Source organism: Miniopterus natalensis, chromosome 1 (genome assembly GCF_054644295.1).
Source record: "Miniopterus natalensis isolate mMinNat1 chromosome 1, mMinNat1.hap1, whole genome shotgun sequence".
Taxonomy (NCBI): domain Eukaryota; kingdom Metazoa; phylum Chordata; class Mammalia; order Chiroptera; family Miniopteridae; genus Miniopterus; species Miniopterus natalensis.
In genome coordinates, this window is record NC_142081.1 from 147,937,684 (window position 1) to 147,956,146 (window position 18,463).

At 37.8% G+C, this 18,463-nt stretch overlaps 1 protein-coding gene across 1 annotated transcript in view; it reads right to left on the reverse strand.

The window, feature by feature from the left end:
* PDLIM5 (PDZ and LIM domain 5) overlaps window positions 1–18,463 on the reverse strand; it is a 178,487-nt gene that overhangs the window by 13,056 nt on the left and 146,968 nt on the right. The window contains 1 exon segment of the mRNA XM_087826536.1: window positions 6,391–6,565. Coding sequence (XP_087682662.1) covers window positions 6,391–6,565 — 175 coding nt within the window.

Consider the following 18,463-nt stretch of genomic DNA (forward strand, 5'->3'; position numbering starts at 1 on the left):
TCTATCTCACTGTATAGTAATTTGCAAAATTAACTCCTGATTTTGTTGACTGCTTGAAGGCTTAATGCCAAATTTAGTCTAACAGTAGCAAGAATGTATGTCATTGTTGTAGGTTTAATCCAGTCTCAATGACAAATTTCTGTCCACAGTTCATTCTTAATAGTCCCATTCAAAATTTTCATTCTTCTCTTGCTCCCTTTTGTGATTTAGAAGGGTTTCTTATATTTCATGTATTCTTAAGTGTGTTTTTTTTTAAAGCTTTCTGGACTACAGTTCACTACAAAAAATAGATAAATACTATTGTCCATCAAAAGGGTAATTTGAAGATATTTCCTTAGTTTTTTTTTTTATCAAATTTGAATAGTGAAGGATCTTAACAACAATAAACTCCCTCTGCACTTTTAAAAAGTGAGTTGAAAATGACCCTTGCTCCTGCCAAATCTCCTTTCTTAAACAAATATGCTCTGTGCAGATACTGGCCTAACCTGACACTCCTTGGCTGCACTGAAAGCATCTTCCATCAATGCCTTTAAAGTTACGTAGAGATTAAACAATAAAATCTTCTACTTATAACAAAGTACTCTCTTCTCTGTGTCAGCAGAGACTAATTTAACAAATTCATTAACACCGGATTAGCACTGAAGAAGTTCTTCTAGTTCCGGGTAGGATTGGGTTTCCATCTGTAAACTGGAATGGCAGGCTTGGATAACTGCAAAGTGGAATGAAGTATTCAGCTACCTCTTGTGATACTCTCCACCTCATGAGCCCTTGCTAAATACCTGTTGACTGATGAAGGGAGGGAGGGAGGGAGGAAGGGGAGACAGTTAAAGCACTGGCTGAGGGAGAAGAGCTATGACATGACATTTTTAACCTGTTTCTCTTCTATAAGACTTATGCCAAAAAGAAAAAAATAAAGACCTAAGGAAGGATGCTAAGAGAAAAGTACAGAGGAAAAGAAAAGCTTACAAATAGAACGGTGAAAGGAATTGCAAATTTCTTTTTTTTTTTAAGATTTTTTTCTTATTGATTTTTAGAAAGAGAGGAGAGGAGAGGGAGAGAGAGAGAGAGAAACACCGATTGGCTACCTTGACCCAGAACCCAACTGGAAACCTTTCAGTACACAGGACAAGCCCAACCAACTGAGCCACACTGAACAGACACAATCTAACAGAGATTTAACTTTGAAATCAAATGCTTTGTTCTTGCTTCCCTTTGTTATTTAATTTTCACAATAACTCACAGGGATAGACATTAACTCTATAAATAGATGAAGCTAACATCGTAGAAGTTAGCCAACTTTCCTAAGATCACGGTGGATGGTGAACTGAAAGCTGGAACCCTCCAAGGCCCAGTCACTATAGATTAGAAATTTTATTTGACCCAAACTTACTGCATCAATAGATGTTAAAAACAAAAGAAGTTTAAAAAATCAAGAGAAGTTAATCAACGAAAGTTAAAAACAAAGTCACATAAAAAGCAACTCACATGCTCAAAACTATTATGGAATCTAATATTCTACTTAACTAGATATAATAAATAATAAAAATGTATAAGCCAGTTTATATTATGCTCAACTTTTAGGAAGGGCCTAGCATGAGCAAACGGAGGAACAACACAGCTAGAAAAACAAAATGAAATAGAAAAGATTACTGGGAGGAAATGCACAGCACACACACAGTCACAAAGACATACAACACAAATGCAGGAAGAAAATGAAACACAGCAACTATCTTACAAGATATACAGTACTCGAAATCAGAAATACTAATAATCCTTCCAAAAATGTAGAAACACCGTACTTTTGACACCGAGATGGCTCTCCTTATGAGAAAAGTATGGAAATCACCGAGCAAGAAACAATTCGGTAATGTGAAAATCTTCATTTCCAGTGGATTACGCCCATACTTTCCAATTTGGAACATCAAAAAATATATAGTTCTTTTATCCAGTACCATCTTTAACTCATAGCCCTTTAAAATACTACATTTAAAACATTGTAATAGCTTTTTATTTGAAAAACATGAAAGGCATGCTCTTTAAGAATAACTGTATAAGTGAAATGAGCCCAAACATAAAGGGGAATAAGAAAAACGAATTCTTAAAAAAGGGTAGTACTGATCATCTTTAAAAACAAATTTATCGGAGGCAATTATAGTCAATTCTTTATATTGAGGTTATTATAAAATCAGAAAAGCAGGAGAAATGTGAGTCCATATAATGAGACAAGTGGAATGTAATTTCAAGTTGGCAACACTAATATCATGTATTCCTCTGAATATTTTTTAAAAGTTCATTCATCAACTGAACAAATATTTACTAAATGCAGTGATATATGCCAGGCACTGTTCTGGGAGCAGAGACTATAGCAAGAAACAAAGTCAGAAAAAGCCCTGCTTGCATGGAACTTACATTCTAACACGAGGGAGAGAGACAACAAAAAAGATAAAACATACGGTATGTTAGATTTTTAAATGTGAGGATAAATATAAAGCAGAGGGGAAATAGGGAGACAATGTGTGTGTGTGGATGGGAGTGGCCAGGAATACCCTAATAATTGAGTGAAGACCTGAAGGAGAGGAAGGTGAGTTATACAAATATCACTACAGTAAATCTGAAATCTTGGTCTGTGTCTTTAGTTTCCTTAAATTCAGGGACTAACACAATAAGCTGAGAAACCTTGAATTTTCAAATAAAATCTTAACCAGGAGGGAAAATAAACAAAATCTGTTAAGAAAGGTGTGCTCAGAGATTGGAATGGATGGTGAGAAGGGATGAATGCTGTGCTCTCCTTGTGGTAACTGAGATGGCTCTCCTTATGAGAAAAATATGAAAATCACTGAGCAAGAAACAATTCAGTAATGTGAAAATTCCTTCTCACTGAATCGACAATGGGCTGACAGAATGTGATTGTTCTGGTGCTGTACTGCAGGCAAGCACAGAACAATAGTATTGGGGCTATTTTTTTTAAAAAAAGCATTCCATATCTAAGAAGAAATTCAAGCACCATAAATTCCTTACTTCTTTCACAAAGATGCTAGGAAGCTAAATATGAACGGACCATTTAGCTCCATGTAATGCAAGTGGTCAATAGATTTTAATGTCACTAGATGTAACAGTCAAGAAATAAGCTAGAGTTTTCATGAGCCTCTTCTACCAGGGAAACTAAAATGTGATTTTGGCTACATTAGTCTGATTTTCTGTTTTCCTATTATACCAGCACTCCAACAGTCAATCTATTCATGAGTAGAAGAGTGGAAGAAATGACACTCCTACCACAAATGGATCGGAAATGTTCCATAGCAAACTCAATCAAAGCTTCACTAGAATTTCCTAAAATGTAACACCCTATCCATCTGTAAAAAGCAACTAACTAATCAAAGTAATGCTGAAATAATACAATTTAGGCAAAATATCTATAGTCTTTTCAAGTAAACCAAAATTATAATTATTAGGTCCAAATAAAATGATTTATAGAGTGTTAAGCTAAATATGGAGTATAAGAGATAACCAGCTCAGTACTAACATTCAGTGATTCAGGTTTCTGAGGTTTTCCAAAAACAATTAACTGTGCTAAAAATAAAACAAAACACAAAATTTGCCTCAATCTGACTTTATTTTAAAAATGCTTTTGAAAATTTTAAATATTAAAAAAAGTTTTAAATATCATTTAAAAAACAATATAAATTATAAACAAACACTGTAAATTACACTGTGGAAACCAAACAATAAGTCCTGAAATCTTAAACTTCTTAGAGTTTGCCAGGCTGCAATATTCTACATTGAAAGTATCAAGCCTGTAACTGCAGCTTGTTTTTAAAACAGGTGTCCAAGAGAATGTCACTTGATCTAACTAACGCCCCCTTGCTTTGGTAAGTGATACTGGCATTGAGGCCAAGAACTAGAATTATGCTTTGACGAGGTCTCTGAACTGACCACAATCTGTTCAAGCTGCTCCAGCATTTGAGCACCAAGCAAATGGGCTATGCTAATTACTGTTAGAAGATCTTGACATGAACTAATCCCTGTTCCTATTAACTTCCCTACAAATGAAGCTTTAAAGTTTAACCGATAGCAAGTGCTGGGATACTCCAGAGCAATATAAAATTTAACAGACGAGGGAGCAATAAGCGATGGCCATTCGTGTTATTAACATAATATATATATTTATTTCACATGACAAGAAGATTGTGCATTAAAATTACATCCTGGTCCAGCATTAAAACTGAAACCAAAGTAGGGAGGTGGGGAATGTAATTTTCCATCCATACTAAGTTTTTCAGATGTGCTGATAGTGATGATTACAGGCTGTCACAGAATTTGATAATCAGACAACAGGAACCAGCAACTGATATGGTTTGACATTTTGTTGGCCCATCCGATTACATGCTTACAACAGCACACTGATAGCAGTGACTCCTGTCTCCATGAAGAGTGTTTTCCCCCACCATATAGTATCCCTAAGTACCAGTCTACACAAGCAAGGTGCCACAACTTAAAGAAGCAATGTGACAAATTGGAATTTTTTATTTCATTAATATTAAACCTAAAAATACAACAACTAAACATAGTTAGTAACTAAAAACAGTGTTTCGTTTACTGGAGTAAAGCAGTATCAGTCTAGATGTGGCAATAGTTTAAATATTTCTGCAAGGCAGTAACCCTAGGGTAGTGCTGTTAGAAAAAGGACTCTAACCGAATTAACACTGTGGCTTGAACGATGAGTGGGTCTAGAGTCCCGCGTAACCAGTTCAGGTCAAACAATCACTGAGTGCCTCCGTGTGGAGACTGCGCTGGACTGTGAAACCTCTGCTGATTTTCTCCTGTCCCCATAACCACTGTTACTGCTACCGCTGCTCCTGGCTCATTCTTAGTCTAAGCAGGCACTGCTCACTATGGAAAATACAACTTAAGTGAAAAATGAAAATACTGTATTATGACTCCACTTCTGTAAACAACATCTGTCCTGAGGTGTGTCTGTTTTAAAAGTGTAAATTAAAATACCAACAGTGACTATCTTAGGAAGTAGAATTATGGATGAATTTTTATTTTTGTTTTCAGTTTTTCTATAGTTTTAAAATGTCACAATCAACATGGACTAGCTTTTAAAATATAAAAGCTATTTTATTTTTAATCATGTACTGTGTGCTGTGTTGTCATTTTTAACAAATACTGCTTTTTTTAATATGTTTTTATACATTTCAGAGAGAGGAATGGAGAGGGAGATAGAAATATCAATGATGAGAGAAAGTCATTGATCAGCTGCCTCCCGCACATCCCCTACTGGGGGTCAAGCCCACAACCCGGGCATGTGCCCTGAGTGGGAATCGAACTGTGACTTCTGGGTTCATGGGTTGATGCTCAACCACTGAGCAACACCAGCCACTATTAAATAATAAATGCACATTTATTATTTAATAGTGGGTTCAGGAGAAGAGTATATTTGGTTCATAAATAAAGTATGGAGGCTTCTTGGGCTCCATTTTAAGTATTAACTAGACACATTATCCTAAGCAATAATTATGTAATAGAGGAGGGAAAATACAAGTCTTAACCTTATTCAACTTTAGAGAAACCACTGTTTCAACTATTTCAAAACAGGATAAATTAAAAACAAGGCGAGAGTGTGAGCCGTCACTCCAACTGATCATCTGCTACTGCCAACAAGGCAACTCACAGAGGCAACGGGTCCTGCTGGTGGGATCCCTGCAGTCAACATTCACACCTAAACCTCATAACATTTTAAAAGCCAGTTATTAAGAAATGCTCAGAGATTTAATAAGTGCCAGTACAGTACACTCACTTAAGATCTCTGGGCCTTTTTCCCTACTTGGAATTTAAAAGACAATAAAGTAAGATTTGGATTTAAAATATTGTAAGGAAGCAAGTTATGATGTAACCTAAATTTAAAGCATTTATGTATGGATCTGGAGGTAATTATATCTTTCTGTGCTTAGGGCTTCAAAAATCCAATCTTCTTTCCTATAGGACTCTAAGTTCTTTATTTTATGTCACTAGCTATTTTTCATCTAAATGAAAGTCCTCACTTTTATAATTTGCAAAATAATGAAGTTCAGATAAACGATCTTCAAGGTCCCTTAGAGTCTTAAAATTTTATTATTCTCTGAAAGGCCAAATTAATCATTATTTTTCCTTAGGAATTAATAACTTAGAAAATGGTATTTTTAGTTTTAATCTCAAGGGCCCAGAATTACTTTCCATTAAAACAGATTCTAACAAATACATTCATATTTATCTACTTCAATAATAACATTTACGTAGAAATATGGCAAGAATATTTTCCCTAATAAAATTGTGAATCTTTCAGGATACTAAAACATAAAAATCAACATTGTTATTAAGTATTCCCAAGAAACTTCAAAAACAACCAACCTGATAACCTGGTTGCAGTGGGCGCACATGGGAGTCCGTTTCCCTGCTGGGATGTGCTCAGCCCTTTGCACTAACGTGTCCTGGTCGCTCGGCTGGGGCTGCCCCGCAGCTGAGTTGGCTGGGGCCGCTGCTCCTGAGGAAGTGGCACTATTTGAGATTCTTCCAGTGGCAGGTGCTAGGAGTTAAAACAAAGAAAAATCAGAATGAGAGTAAGCCAAAAATAAACTTTCTCTAATAAATAATAATAGTACTTCCAAAAACAACCTATTCACTCACTCACTCACTCACTCACATTTAAGGCGAGGTTATGTACCAAACACTGGACTGTGACTACGGAGATAAATAGAAAAGAAAATAAAGGACCACGACACAAAGGGTTATGACGGATGTGTACACAGCATGTTGTAGGAAAAGGAGAAATACTCCTGCTTCCAAGAGGAGACGGAGTTAAGCTGAGTACTGGCAATGAGGTATTTCCAGGCATCTAGGCATCCCTGCTAAGCATCAACTAGATTTAACCTGAACTAGATCACAGGCGCATTAAAACTCCCAGCGGCTGAAAATAACGAGCCTGTACGGTCATCTATACTCCGGCTCCTCCTACTCTCTAGGAAGACTGTGCAGTCAGTCGCCGCCGTTGTTAGCTCTGCAAGGATCGCCCTAGGCCCTTCTCCCTCGTCTGTGGTTGTGACGGGCTCTGCTAACTTCGTATCACAGTCATTCTCAGTTCTGCCCCCTCCTCTCCATTCCCACAGCCCCTGCCCTGGAGCAGGTCCCCAGTGTCTCCCACCTGGACGAGCCACTCACCTGCCTCGTCCCCCCAGATTCATCCTCCCAACTGCCACTGAGACTGATCACAGACGCACCCGCCTCCTCCCCGGCCATCTCCCACCACTCTCTGCCTTTCCCTTCGTGCCACAGCACCAAGCGCCTCACCTCTTCTTGCGAATGGTCTCCGCTGTCATGTCTCTATGCCAGGACTTCTTCCTCTTTACCTACTGACCACTACGCGTTAAGATTCAGCCCGAAAGTCAACTGCTCCAAAAGTCCTCCTTGAATTACCTCTCCCTGCTGCCCACTCCACACAATCCTAAGTAAATGTGTCTCTTCCATGTTCCCACCATTTTCTGTGAATGGTTTTATTATTGCTTCTGCTACACTTGTCTGTGTCTTTTCTTCTCTAACTAGATAGTAAGCTCCTTGCAGGCAGGAGCTATGTCTTATTCATTACCCTCCCAATTAATACAGTGTCTGGAATAAATGAATAAATGAATGAATGAATGAGTGAACAAACTGGAATCAATACATAAGTGAATAAAACTGTACAGACTGAAACCAACAGAAGGCCAGCTCCTTACCCACAGGCAATTAAAATGTAATGGAAGAGCCCGGCTGGGCGTGGCTCAGCGGTTGAGCGTTGACCTAGGATCCAGGCGATCGGGGTTCGATTCCAGGTCAGGGCACACGCCCGGGTTGCGGGCTGCAGCCATCAATGACTCTCTCAGCATTGATGTTTCTATCTCTCTCTCTCCCTCTCCTTTCCTCTCTCTGAAATCAATAAAGATATATTTTTAAAAAAAAAAACATAATGGAAGAGAAAAAACATACATTAAAAGGTTTACAAGGAACAATTTTTAAGAAAAAGCACACACGCCCTGGCTGGTGTGGTTCAATGGTTAGAGTGCCGGTCGGTGCACCGAAGGGTCATGGGTTTGATTCCTGGTCAAGGGCATGTACCAGGGTTGAAGGTTCCATCCCCTGCCTTGGTCAGGGCTTGTGCAGGAGGCAACCAATTGATGCATCTCTCACACTGCTGTCACTCTCTCCTCTCTCCTTCCCTTCCACTCTCAAAAAAAAAACAAAAAAACCAACTGAAAAAATATCCTCAGGTGTGGATTAATTAAGAAAAAAAAGCACACACAATACAAATTACCAACGTGAGTGCATGTATGTACATGTGTGCGTATATTGACAGGCTCCATATTGAAGGTGTAATCAAAACTGGATGAGACTAATTAGGATAATCGAAAGGACAATTCTCCCTCCTCAGAATAATGCCCGTCAGCAAGAGATGCAATTACAGATCCAGAAACCGAGCATTTATAAACACTTAGCACAGCTCCTGAGGAGCTCGCCTGGCACTCGGGCTGTGAAACAGCACTTTACAGGCCAGGGAACTCGACTACTGCCCGTGTTTTAAATGAGTCCACTGGACTAGGAATATGTTTTCATTCTCTTAAACTCACACTCTCTCCTCTAGAGGTGGGAAAGATAATTACTGTAATATTCACCTAGTACACTCTCTTCCTTGTTACCTCATTGACTCACAGAGCGCAACTGCCTCCTCTGGGGGTCTCCAATTTCTATATCCAGGTCTGATTTCTCTTGGAGCACCAGGTAAGCATTTTCAACACCCAGTCTTGTTATTGTCTTTACATTCAGGACATACAAAGTGTATTTCGCCTTCTTGCACACATTGCCAGCTCTTCCTAAAAACATCTATGATTTGGATTTTCCCACTGCCTCCCTGACACTCAGTCCCCAGATGCTAACAACAGTTTCGTTATAGATGTTTGCAAGGTCTGTCTCTTCTTTCTAATCCGAATCCATCCTCTATCCTTTGAGTCCTGATGTGAATCCCTCCAGCCTGGACCATTACAAATCTCCTAAGCAGTCTCTCTGTTGCCAGTCTCTTCTTCAACCTCTTCTGCTAAATTATTTTCCCAAATACACGAGTCTGATCATATACAGAGTGTCCCCAAAGAGGTAGACACACTTTAACAGCTGATAGCTCAACTGATGTTTCTTTCTTTTCAGATTTAACCTATCGGAATTAATAATTATCCAAAGTGTGTGCATATTTTTTGGGACACCCTGTCTTCTTTTTTGGAAAGCTTTCCTCACTGCAAACTATATGCGGTCCTGACAGTCTAGTCCCCTCCGTGAGCTCCCTCCAGTCTTCCTTACAGCCTTGTCTTTTATGCTCACCGGCATCCCTGCCATCACCACATTCGATTATACTTATTTAATATTTAACGTGTGCTAGCACGATTCTCAAATCCTTACAATTGCCCTATGATTTAGGCACGATCGGTACCACTTTTTTACACTGAGGCAAAGAGAGGTTAAGACACCTGCTCAAGGTCAATCACAATGTAAAGGGCAGTCCTGAATCCAGGCAGTCTGGCTCCAGAGTCTGTGCTCTTAAACATTATGCCACAGTGTGTTCACTGTCCCTTGAACTTGCCGTGCCATTCACTGCTTCTGTGATCCTCAGCCAGTGAAACGGCCCTTTCTCCTCTGCTACTTAGTGTTGTTCCCATTCTGCAAGGCCACGGAAGTTCCATGTTTGTCCCCAGGACTTCCTGACCACCCCAGCTAGAAGTGCTCTCGTGCTCCCCTTAACATCTATTAACACCCCTGGCCAGTATAATTTATTTGTTACTAATCAATAGGTCCTATAATACCTTTTCCTTCTTAAGTTAATGACAAACTATATATTTCTTCCTACCAGAAAACTGCCTTAAAAACAGAAGGCAAAAAATTAATATTTAATCAAGCAAAATGAAAAAGGGAAGATTCTAAATCACTTTCACTTTGCCTTTTTAAAGGACACTATAAAGACAGAGATTTTTTTAAAAATGTGTATTGGGCTCAGGATTTCAAACAGTGGGAAAGTTACGAATTGAAAAATCTGACAATCAGACCTCAAAGAGAGTGGAACCCTTTCATCTACCATATGCCTTTATTTTATCACATTATCTATGCATAAGCCCTAAAGTCCTGAGTCACCGAGACAGTTTAGCAATAAAAGCGTGTAGTAATTCTGCATCAGTCTTTGCAAAATGGGACATAATCCACCTGGCCCTTGGCTCAAGGAGAAGGTGCGTGGGGAGCTCACTTATTTAACATGAGAAGCCCTTCTTAAACTTGAAACATCTGACCATCTTAAACACACATAAAAAGTCTCTAAGCTCACTGCTGTTCCTTCTGGTGAAGAAAAGCCTTGCTTTCTGTGACTGTCCCATTTTAACCACTTTGGATGGGACTGGAGTTCTCACACCTCCGTTTGTTGCCGTGTTGCTAGCACACTGGCCCGCACACAAAGCTACCCAAGCCTGTTAATTACCAGGCCGTGAACATGTCCAAGATCCAGCTATTTCCTGGGAAATGAATAAAGTGATGTTTCATTTCTTCAGACTGAATTTCTCACTACTCTAGCACAGGAATGGGCAACTTCTGAGCCATCAAGGGCCAGCCCCTGGCCTCTGCTCACTTGGCTTATTGGGGACAGGGAGGTGTAAAAGGTGAGGTCTTGGGAGTAGGGAAGCACCACAAAATGAGCCCCGCTTCCCTTGGAATTCTGTAGAGAACTGAACTACCAGATAGAGAAAACAGTCTTCCATGGGTAGCAGTGACTAAAAATCCTTCAAATCTACTGAACCCATCCTAAAAATCACCCACTTTAAGGTAGGAAAACATACATTTCTTTAGAGATAGCAGCTTAAAGATGACAATCTACTTATTTGTAATAATTTTTTTTTCTTTTAAGTCCTAGTAGAACTATTAAATAGGAACATGGAATCAGCCCATTTCATAAGCTAGGAATCTAAGTCACAAAAAATTTAAGTGACTTATTCTAACTGAATAATCAATGAGTCTGTGAAGGGTCACAATGGGAACATTATTAGGAAGTTCTTGACTCAAGTTTTCCTTTTTAACCTTAATCTTGAGCTACTTCCATTAAATTTGGTTTCTTTTGTGACTAATCTCTACCCCACTAGGTTCATGTTTTAAAAATAATTATTTTCTTTTGTATCAGATACACTTCAGCATCATAAAACTCATTTAGAAATTGAGAATCACTAGCTACTTTCCAAACCAACGGTGTTGGCGAGAATATCTTCTATTCATTTTAGAATGGTTATTTATGAGTCTTCTAAGGTTGTCAATGAATACATTTATAATTATTCTATGCTTTTGTTTTTCAGCACAATGACAGTCAAACCTAAAATTATAAAGATTATTGTTAAATAAGTCCACATGAATTAGTAGGAACGCCCAGCAGCATAAAAGAATACTTCCTTAGTATATAATATGTAAAGTTGTCAAATTAATCGATAAAATATACCCACGATGTGTTGAGTTGCTAGTTTTTTAAATATTTGTCATCGCATAATTTCTGACAATTTTAAGGGGCAATACTTTTTAAAACAGCAAACACACCTCTGACTTACTAAACGTGAAATTTAATTTACTACAACGAAATAAAAAGTCATCTCTTTTGGACTGCAGATTACTCACTGACGGTGAAGAATTTTTAAAAATTGAACCACATCTTAGGAGAACACCTACTTCCTGTTATTGGGTAAATCTTTGTGATGTTATTTGAAAAGTGAAAATTCTTTACTTCAGAAAATTCTTTTTCCCCAAGGAGATGATTTAGGTTTGCATTATTTAGCATTCAGTTAACTCAAGTTTTAAACAATGTTATCCTGAGATTTATTTTTCTTTTCTAATCATAGTAAGGCCCCAACCAAGTGACTATCAAGTTTATCCAAGTAACTTCTGCACTATGGACCACATAGGTACATTATTGGGGGGTTGTTCATATAGTATGCAATATACAATATTATAAAACACTATGTAATAATAAGCAATTATAAATTATCTAATTACTTACTATGTGTTTCAAAAATAACTGAGCTCATTAAAAGGCACTTGTTTATATAAACAGGGAGTTTACAGAGAGAAAACAGATTAAGAGCAATAGAACTCCTGGTAGTACAATGTGTGAATTCTCTGAAAAAAGATGTTTTCTAACTATGGTATATAGAGAATAAGGTGAGTTATTTGATATTTTTGTTTTCCATCCCTGTTCAAAAAAGACTGTTAACTCTAAACCAATACACTTAAAAAAAACAAAAACCAGTAGTGACGATTATAATGAATACATTAAACTCCTGGCTAGACTGTAGTAGAATACTCATGAAATTCCTAACTCTTTTGGTTCAAGTCAAATTATTCAACTATCAGTAAAATATTCTTATTACTGATATATACTAAGTAAATAAGTACTACATTATGTCAAATCTTACTTGAAAACATAACATAAGTCAATTGGGGCTGGGAAGTGGTATCCCAAAAAACAAACTTAAGTAACAAAGGATGTTGCTCTTACTAGATGCAGTGCTTTGGAATTGCTGAACATATTCAGTAGGAGAACAAGCTGGAAGATGGTGCTGGAAGATGAACTGGTCACAACGCTACAAAAAATGCATAACTTGATGACTTCTTACCAGCTCTGTAGTACATCCTGGTCCAAGCCACTATCATCTCGTTTGGCTTACTGTAGTTACTGCCTCTAGAGCCTGCTTTTACCTTTGCCAACAACACAGAGGCCAGTAAAAACTAAATCAGATTATGCTGCAGCTCAAAACCCTCCAATAACTCCCTCCTAAGTTAGAACTGAAACCAAAGGTCCTATAGAATCTGCCTCCTGCTATCTCCCTGACCTGAGCTGCCCCCCTCCCCTCTTGCCCACTACATAGGAGCCACACTGGCCTCCTTCCTATTCCTCTAAATGGCCAGCATGCTTCTGGTTCAGGACTTACTTTTGTCCTTTCCATCTCCTGTCTGGAAATCTTTCCCCAGCTTTTGCATGGCTTGTTTGCTCACTTCTTTCAGTTCTCTGCACATTTTATCAATGTGGCTTTCTCTGACCATTCTACGTAAACAACAACCCCCTCCCCCACCAACCACCATTCCCTATGCTCCTTAACAGGTTTATCTTTCTCCTAGCACTCATCTAACATATTTTACATTATTTTAATTGCTTTTTATTATCCATCTCTTCACACCTTGAGGCCAAGGACACTGTGTTTTGTACATTGCTTAATAAATCTTTGATTAGAGAATGAATGGCTCCAGCACCAAAATAATTGTCTTCCCACTGAAAGGAACCAGACTTTTTAGAGAGACTGCTGATTCTAGGGCTGGGACAAAAAATGAACAAGAAATCTCTAAAATATCCTGTCAAATTAGAGAGCAAGAAAGCTATCAAAGACTACTACAGTTGTATCAAATGGACTTCATAAAGCAGATATGACAGTTTTTGCCTTAATAATAACTACAAAAGATGGAAATACTTCTAATATATTTAAACCCGTGACCTCACAATTCTGGAATTTTTTTTAAAAAAAAACTGCATTAATCATCTTTAGAGAATGCTAAGGAACCAATTCTTTACTTTATAAACCAGCAAAATTTAATGAAGGGAAAGAATCAAGCTTTAACAATGTACTGCCTCATAACTGATCATGTTTCATATATATCCCATTTACACCCTTGCCATCTCTGAACTATTTGAAGCAAATTCAAGATTTATCATTTAATACATACTATTTCTGAATGATCTCTAAGAGCATTCTTTTTTAAACAAAAACACTAACCATAAAAGTATTATTGCACCTAAAATAACATAATCAAATAACAAACCAATTTTCAGTATTTTGGGAATTTTCCTCTGTATTAGTTTTTTTACTGGATCTGAGCTAGAAGAACTGATTCCAGAGTCATTAGCATATTGCTGGCATTTGAGGCTGTGGGAGTTAATGAGATTGTTCAAGGAAAGAGTAACATGAAAATATAAGAGGTTCTAAGGCATAAGGCAAATAACAAATACTTTTGGGACAGAGAGAGATGCAGTTTGAGAAAAAACAGCAGAGCGAATCATGGAAGCCAAAGGAGAAGAGTGGATAATTGGACAATTTGGGACCCAAGACCACACCTGTCTGACTCCAAAGCCTATGTCCCTATGCAGTCATCCATCAGATACTTACCATGCGCCTATTGTGAGTCAAGCTCTTTGCCAGTCATGGCCATGACCCATGGAAATGTGAAGGCAGATCCCCCTACATGTGATCTAAACCAGGAAGTACTAACTTCTGGATCAGCTCAGAAGGAGGGGATAGGGATAATTGAGATCATTAATTTCTTCTATTTTAATTTCCTTAATGAGCCTGTCAGAATAGATTTAGAAATAATGTATGAAAGCATTATTTTCTATTTGCCCTGATGTGCCTAACAAGCTTAGATTATCACTTTTAAAACTTCCCTGTATTCTGTACAAGATTTGTTTATAGTTTCCTACAGAGATGGCACTTTCTTTCCTTAAACTTGGCTGCCCATACTTTTCAGCCATAATTATGAATGGCTGCAAAGTTCTTGAACTAAAACATAAGATGTTTCAGGTTTTGAGAATATTTAAGAGGATTTATACAAACTGCTTCAAAAGGGAAATATAGTTATAGATCTAACACTACTTTTACTGAGGACAAACAGGCTTGAAGCATTAAAATACTGTATCCATCCTATTGTACAACTCCATATTGGTATAAATATTTCATTACTACATTTGAATTAAGATACAGCAGCAGAAAAAGTTATGGCAATAAACTTAGGGATAACCATACTATATACTTTTTAAAATCCTGTAATATTTCATTCCTATTAAGTCAGAAATAAGGCTATCAAGAATACTAATGCCCCCCATCCCCCACAAAAAGAAAAAAAGACAAATCTTTACAGCCCCGACAAGACGGAGGTCATCTGTGAGGTTTTATGGTGTGAAAAACAACTGCTTGACTGCAAGGGGCGCTCCTGTTATAAACGGAAGTGAATGCTGTCCTCATAGACATAACTGGGCTACATCAAAGTGACATTCTGGCACTCTTGGGGGGAGAAAGTATTGTAATTCAACATCTCAGAGAATATGTTCACAAAGGCATGGGAGAAATTTTACACGTACTAAATTGGGTAGCAGCAACGGCAACACACTGCATACTACCGTGCCGGCGAGTGCTTCCTCTCGCCCCATCCCCAAGCAGCTCAAACAGATGGCGGCCACGAGAAGCACAGAATCTGTGCATTTTGTCTGTCAAGCTCCTTGTGTTGAAGGTATAAACAACAGTCTACTCTCTATAATCCAGGCATGAAATCGTATCCAGTACAAATAGAAAAGGTTTCAAGTTAAGCCAAGATCTAGGATCAGAGGGACGTACATTCTGGAGAGGTTTCTGCACATTTTATTAAATGGAATCAAGGATTTTTTAATTCAGTGATTTAAAAGCAAAACTGGATAGATTAAACTATTATCATTTCTCTCAGCAGTGGAGAATGCTGGTATGTATGCCATAAAGAATTGGAACAGGTGCGCCCGAAACTAAGTATCAAATATTTCCGCAACTTCGGGAGGTTAGTTTCTTCCATTAGCAACCAGCCTTTCAACTCTAAGAACTCAGATTAAATTGGATCTAGAGTGTCTTAATTAAAGTGAGTGCGGGGACTTGGATAAGGTTCAGTTCTCTTCTTTTTTAATTTGTTGCATTACACATCATCAATATTCGGGAAACACAGGCTTGCCTTTTTCTCCTTCCTAACTGACCTGACAAAGAAAACTTCCATGTGGTCAGAGTTACAATTAAAAGAGGCCCTGTCTGTACCTTGTAGATAAAGACATGAGATAATAAAATATCTGGTTTTACCACTCACTGTTCATTTTAAAAATCAACAAATTATTTATTACTTATACATAGTATTTGCTAAATAATCTCAATGTCACTGTTTCAATTTTAAACTTTGTTATAGAGGGACAAATCCATGCTCTAATTGGGGGCAGTCAATTTGCTTCATGTGAAAAAGAGCTGGGAGAGAGGAGAGAGATATGAAGAAAAAAGGGGAAAAAAAAACAAAACAGAAAAAACTCAGATAAAATATTTTAAAAAACAAACCTGAGGCATGGTTCCCAACCTCAGGCACACTGAAGAGAATCACTGGTGAGCGAGTATAGACTCTGTAATCTAAGAAGTTATTCGATATATTACATTTGCAGAGTTTTGCTCATATTTGGATGAGAAAAGTATAAGGACATATATTAAAATTATTTATACTCACAATATATCTGGATTTCTGATATATCTTATTTCCAAAGTAATATGAAACCCAAATGGGCTTGGCTTTTACCATTTCCCCTACTGATTTTCATCTATATAAGTGAGAAAGCAGCCTGATCTCAGAAATAAAGGAGGAAAGTACTGCACGCTTGAATTGCTCATATAAATAAAATTCTTTTAATGTTAAGAAAAAAAACTGGAGCAGGAAAGGAAAGAATATTTAAGGAGATTTCCTCATGTCAATATCAGTAACTGCAAAATTTAAAACTTGGGGTGCTTTTTACATTTCTGTTACCAATACTAATTCCCTAAGGTATCTCTCCTAATTAAAGTCATTAGGTCCCGGAAATAAGTGAAACTTTATCATTATCCAAAGTTATGTTTGAATTTCACATCTTTTAAAAGCAGAGAACGCTGCTGAGCTATTTTATACTGGAGGAAGCAGCATACATAGTGTAAAGACTCATGTTGCCCTGGCCGGTGTGGCTCAGTTGGTTGGGTGTCGTCCCATGCACCAAAAGGCTGCTGGTTCGATTCCCAGTCAAAGCACACGCCCAGGCTGCGGTTATGATTGATCCCCGCGGGGGGGGGGGGGGGGGGGGGGCGGCATGCAGGAGGCAGCCGATCAATGTTTCTCTCACATTGGTGCTTCTCTCTCTCTCCTTGTTCTGATCCTTTCTAGCTGTGTGAATTTAGAAATGCCATCATTCTGGGTCTTAGTTTTCTCAACTATAAAACAGCAATAATAACAACCACCTCCAAGTGTGAGAGAGCTAAATGAGGTAGTCTAGGTAAAGGGATTACTTATAGTTCCTTGAATGTGTAAGATATGCTTCATAAATGTCAATTATTATTACACTCTCTTACCTGGTTAAAAAAAAATAAAGTGTCCACTCATTCAACAACTACTTAGAGAATACATACTACGTCTTAGATCTAGGAACTCTTCTGGTATGAATGATACACTCAATAATAGATTCCCGCCCCCAAAGGGTTTCTCTTCTTACAGGTAATGTTCACAAGCAAAGAGGCAACAACATGCCTTACCATTTGTTAGTGTTGTCAAGGGTGCGCATGACCCCCAATACAGTTTGCGTCTACTGTGCAGAATTATCAAACATAATTTTTCTTATTCCTATGGTTTAAACCTAGGATTGGCCTTTTTTTTTCTTTTTCTGTAAATGGCCAGAGAATAAATATTTTAGGTTTTGTGGGCCATATGGTTTATGTTGAAACTACTCAGCTCTGCTATTATAGCACGAAGGAGCCGTAGACAACATGCAAATAAATGAGCATGGCTGTGCTCCAATAAAGCTTTATTTACAAAACCAGGTGGTGGCCCAGATGGGACCAAGGGCCAGTGTGCCAACCTCTGGTTTAAACCATATGAATCAATTAATAAAAAGTATTAATCCTCTATTAAAAGCATATGTGAATAAATCCAGCTATCTTCCCTTACAAAAGATTTAATATTTTAATCTCAGGTTGAAGGGAAAATGGGGAGAAAGAAGAGCTTTTACAATGTGCACTTGTATCAGCTTTGGAAAGCTTCCAACATGGAAATAAATCCCCATAAGAAGACATTTGAAGACATTTAGAGCCATGGTTCTAAACAAAAATCTACTTGTTATAAAAGAGATAGAGCATATTTACAGGCTTCACACCAAGGTCTGACAATGGACAGCTCCAGCCAGGCCTTTATGGCCAGTGGACTGTTTAGTTTAATGATGTCAAAAAGCAGGGGAGCAGATGGCAATAAAACATTATTAGAAGAGATGAAACATAAGCAACTGGTAGCAGTTTACTTATTCATATAAAAATTTAAAAATGGACCCAATAAATCTATCCATCTTAGCTAAGCAAATCTAGTTATCTCGATTTATTACTGCAGCGTAAAGCCTAGAATGAAATTTGGGATGGTTGGAGAAATAGTAATTTCCTTTCTCACCCCTATCTCCTTTAGACTTCAAATAAAAGATAGAATTTATATCCACTTATAACTGAGATGCACATCATTCAGTTTTTGATCTAATCAGATCTCACAAATATATGAGTCTTCCTGGAGGAAAAAAAACACTCCACACACAAAGAATATATTGGATCTCTCCAAAGCTCTTTCC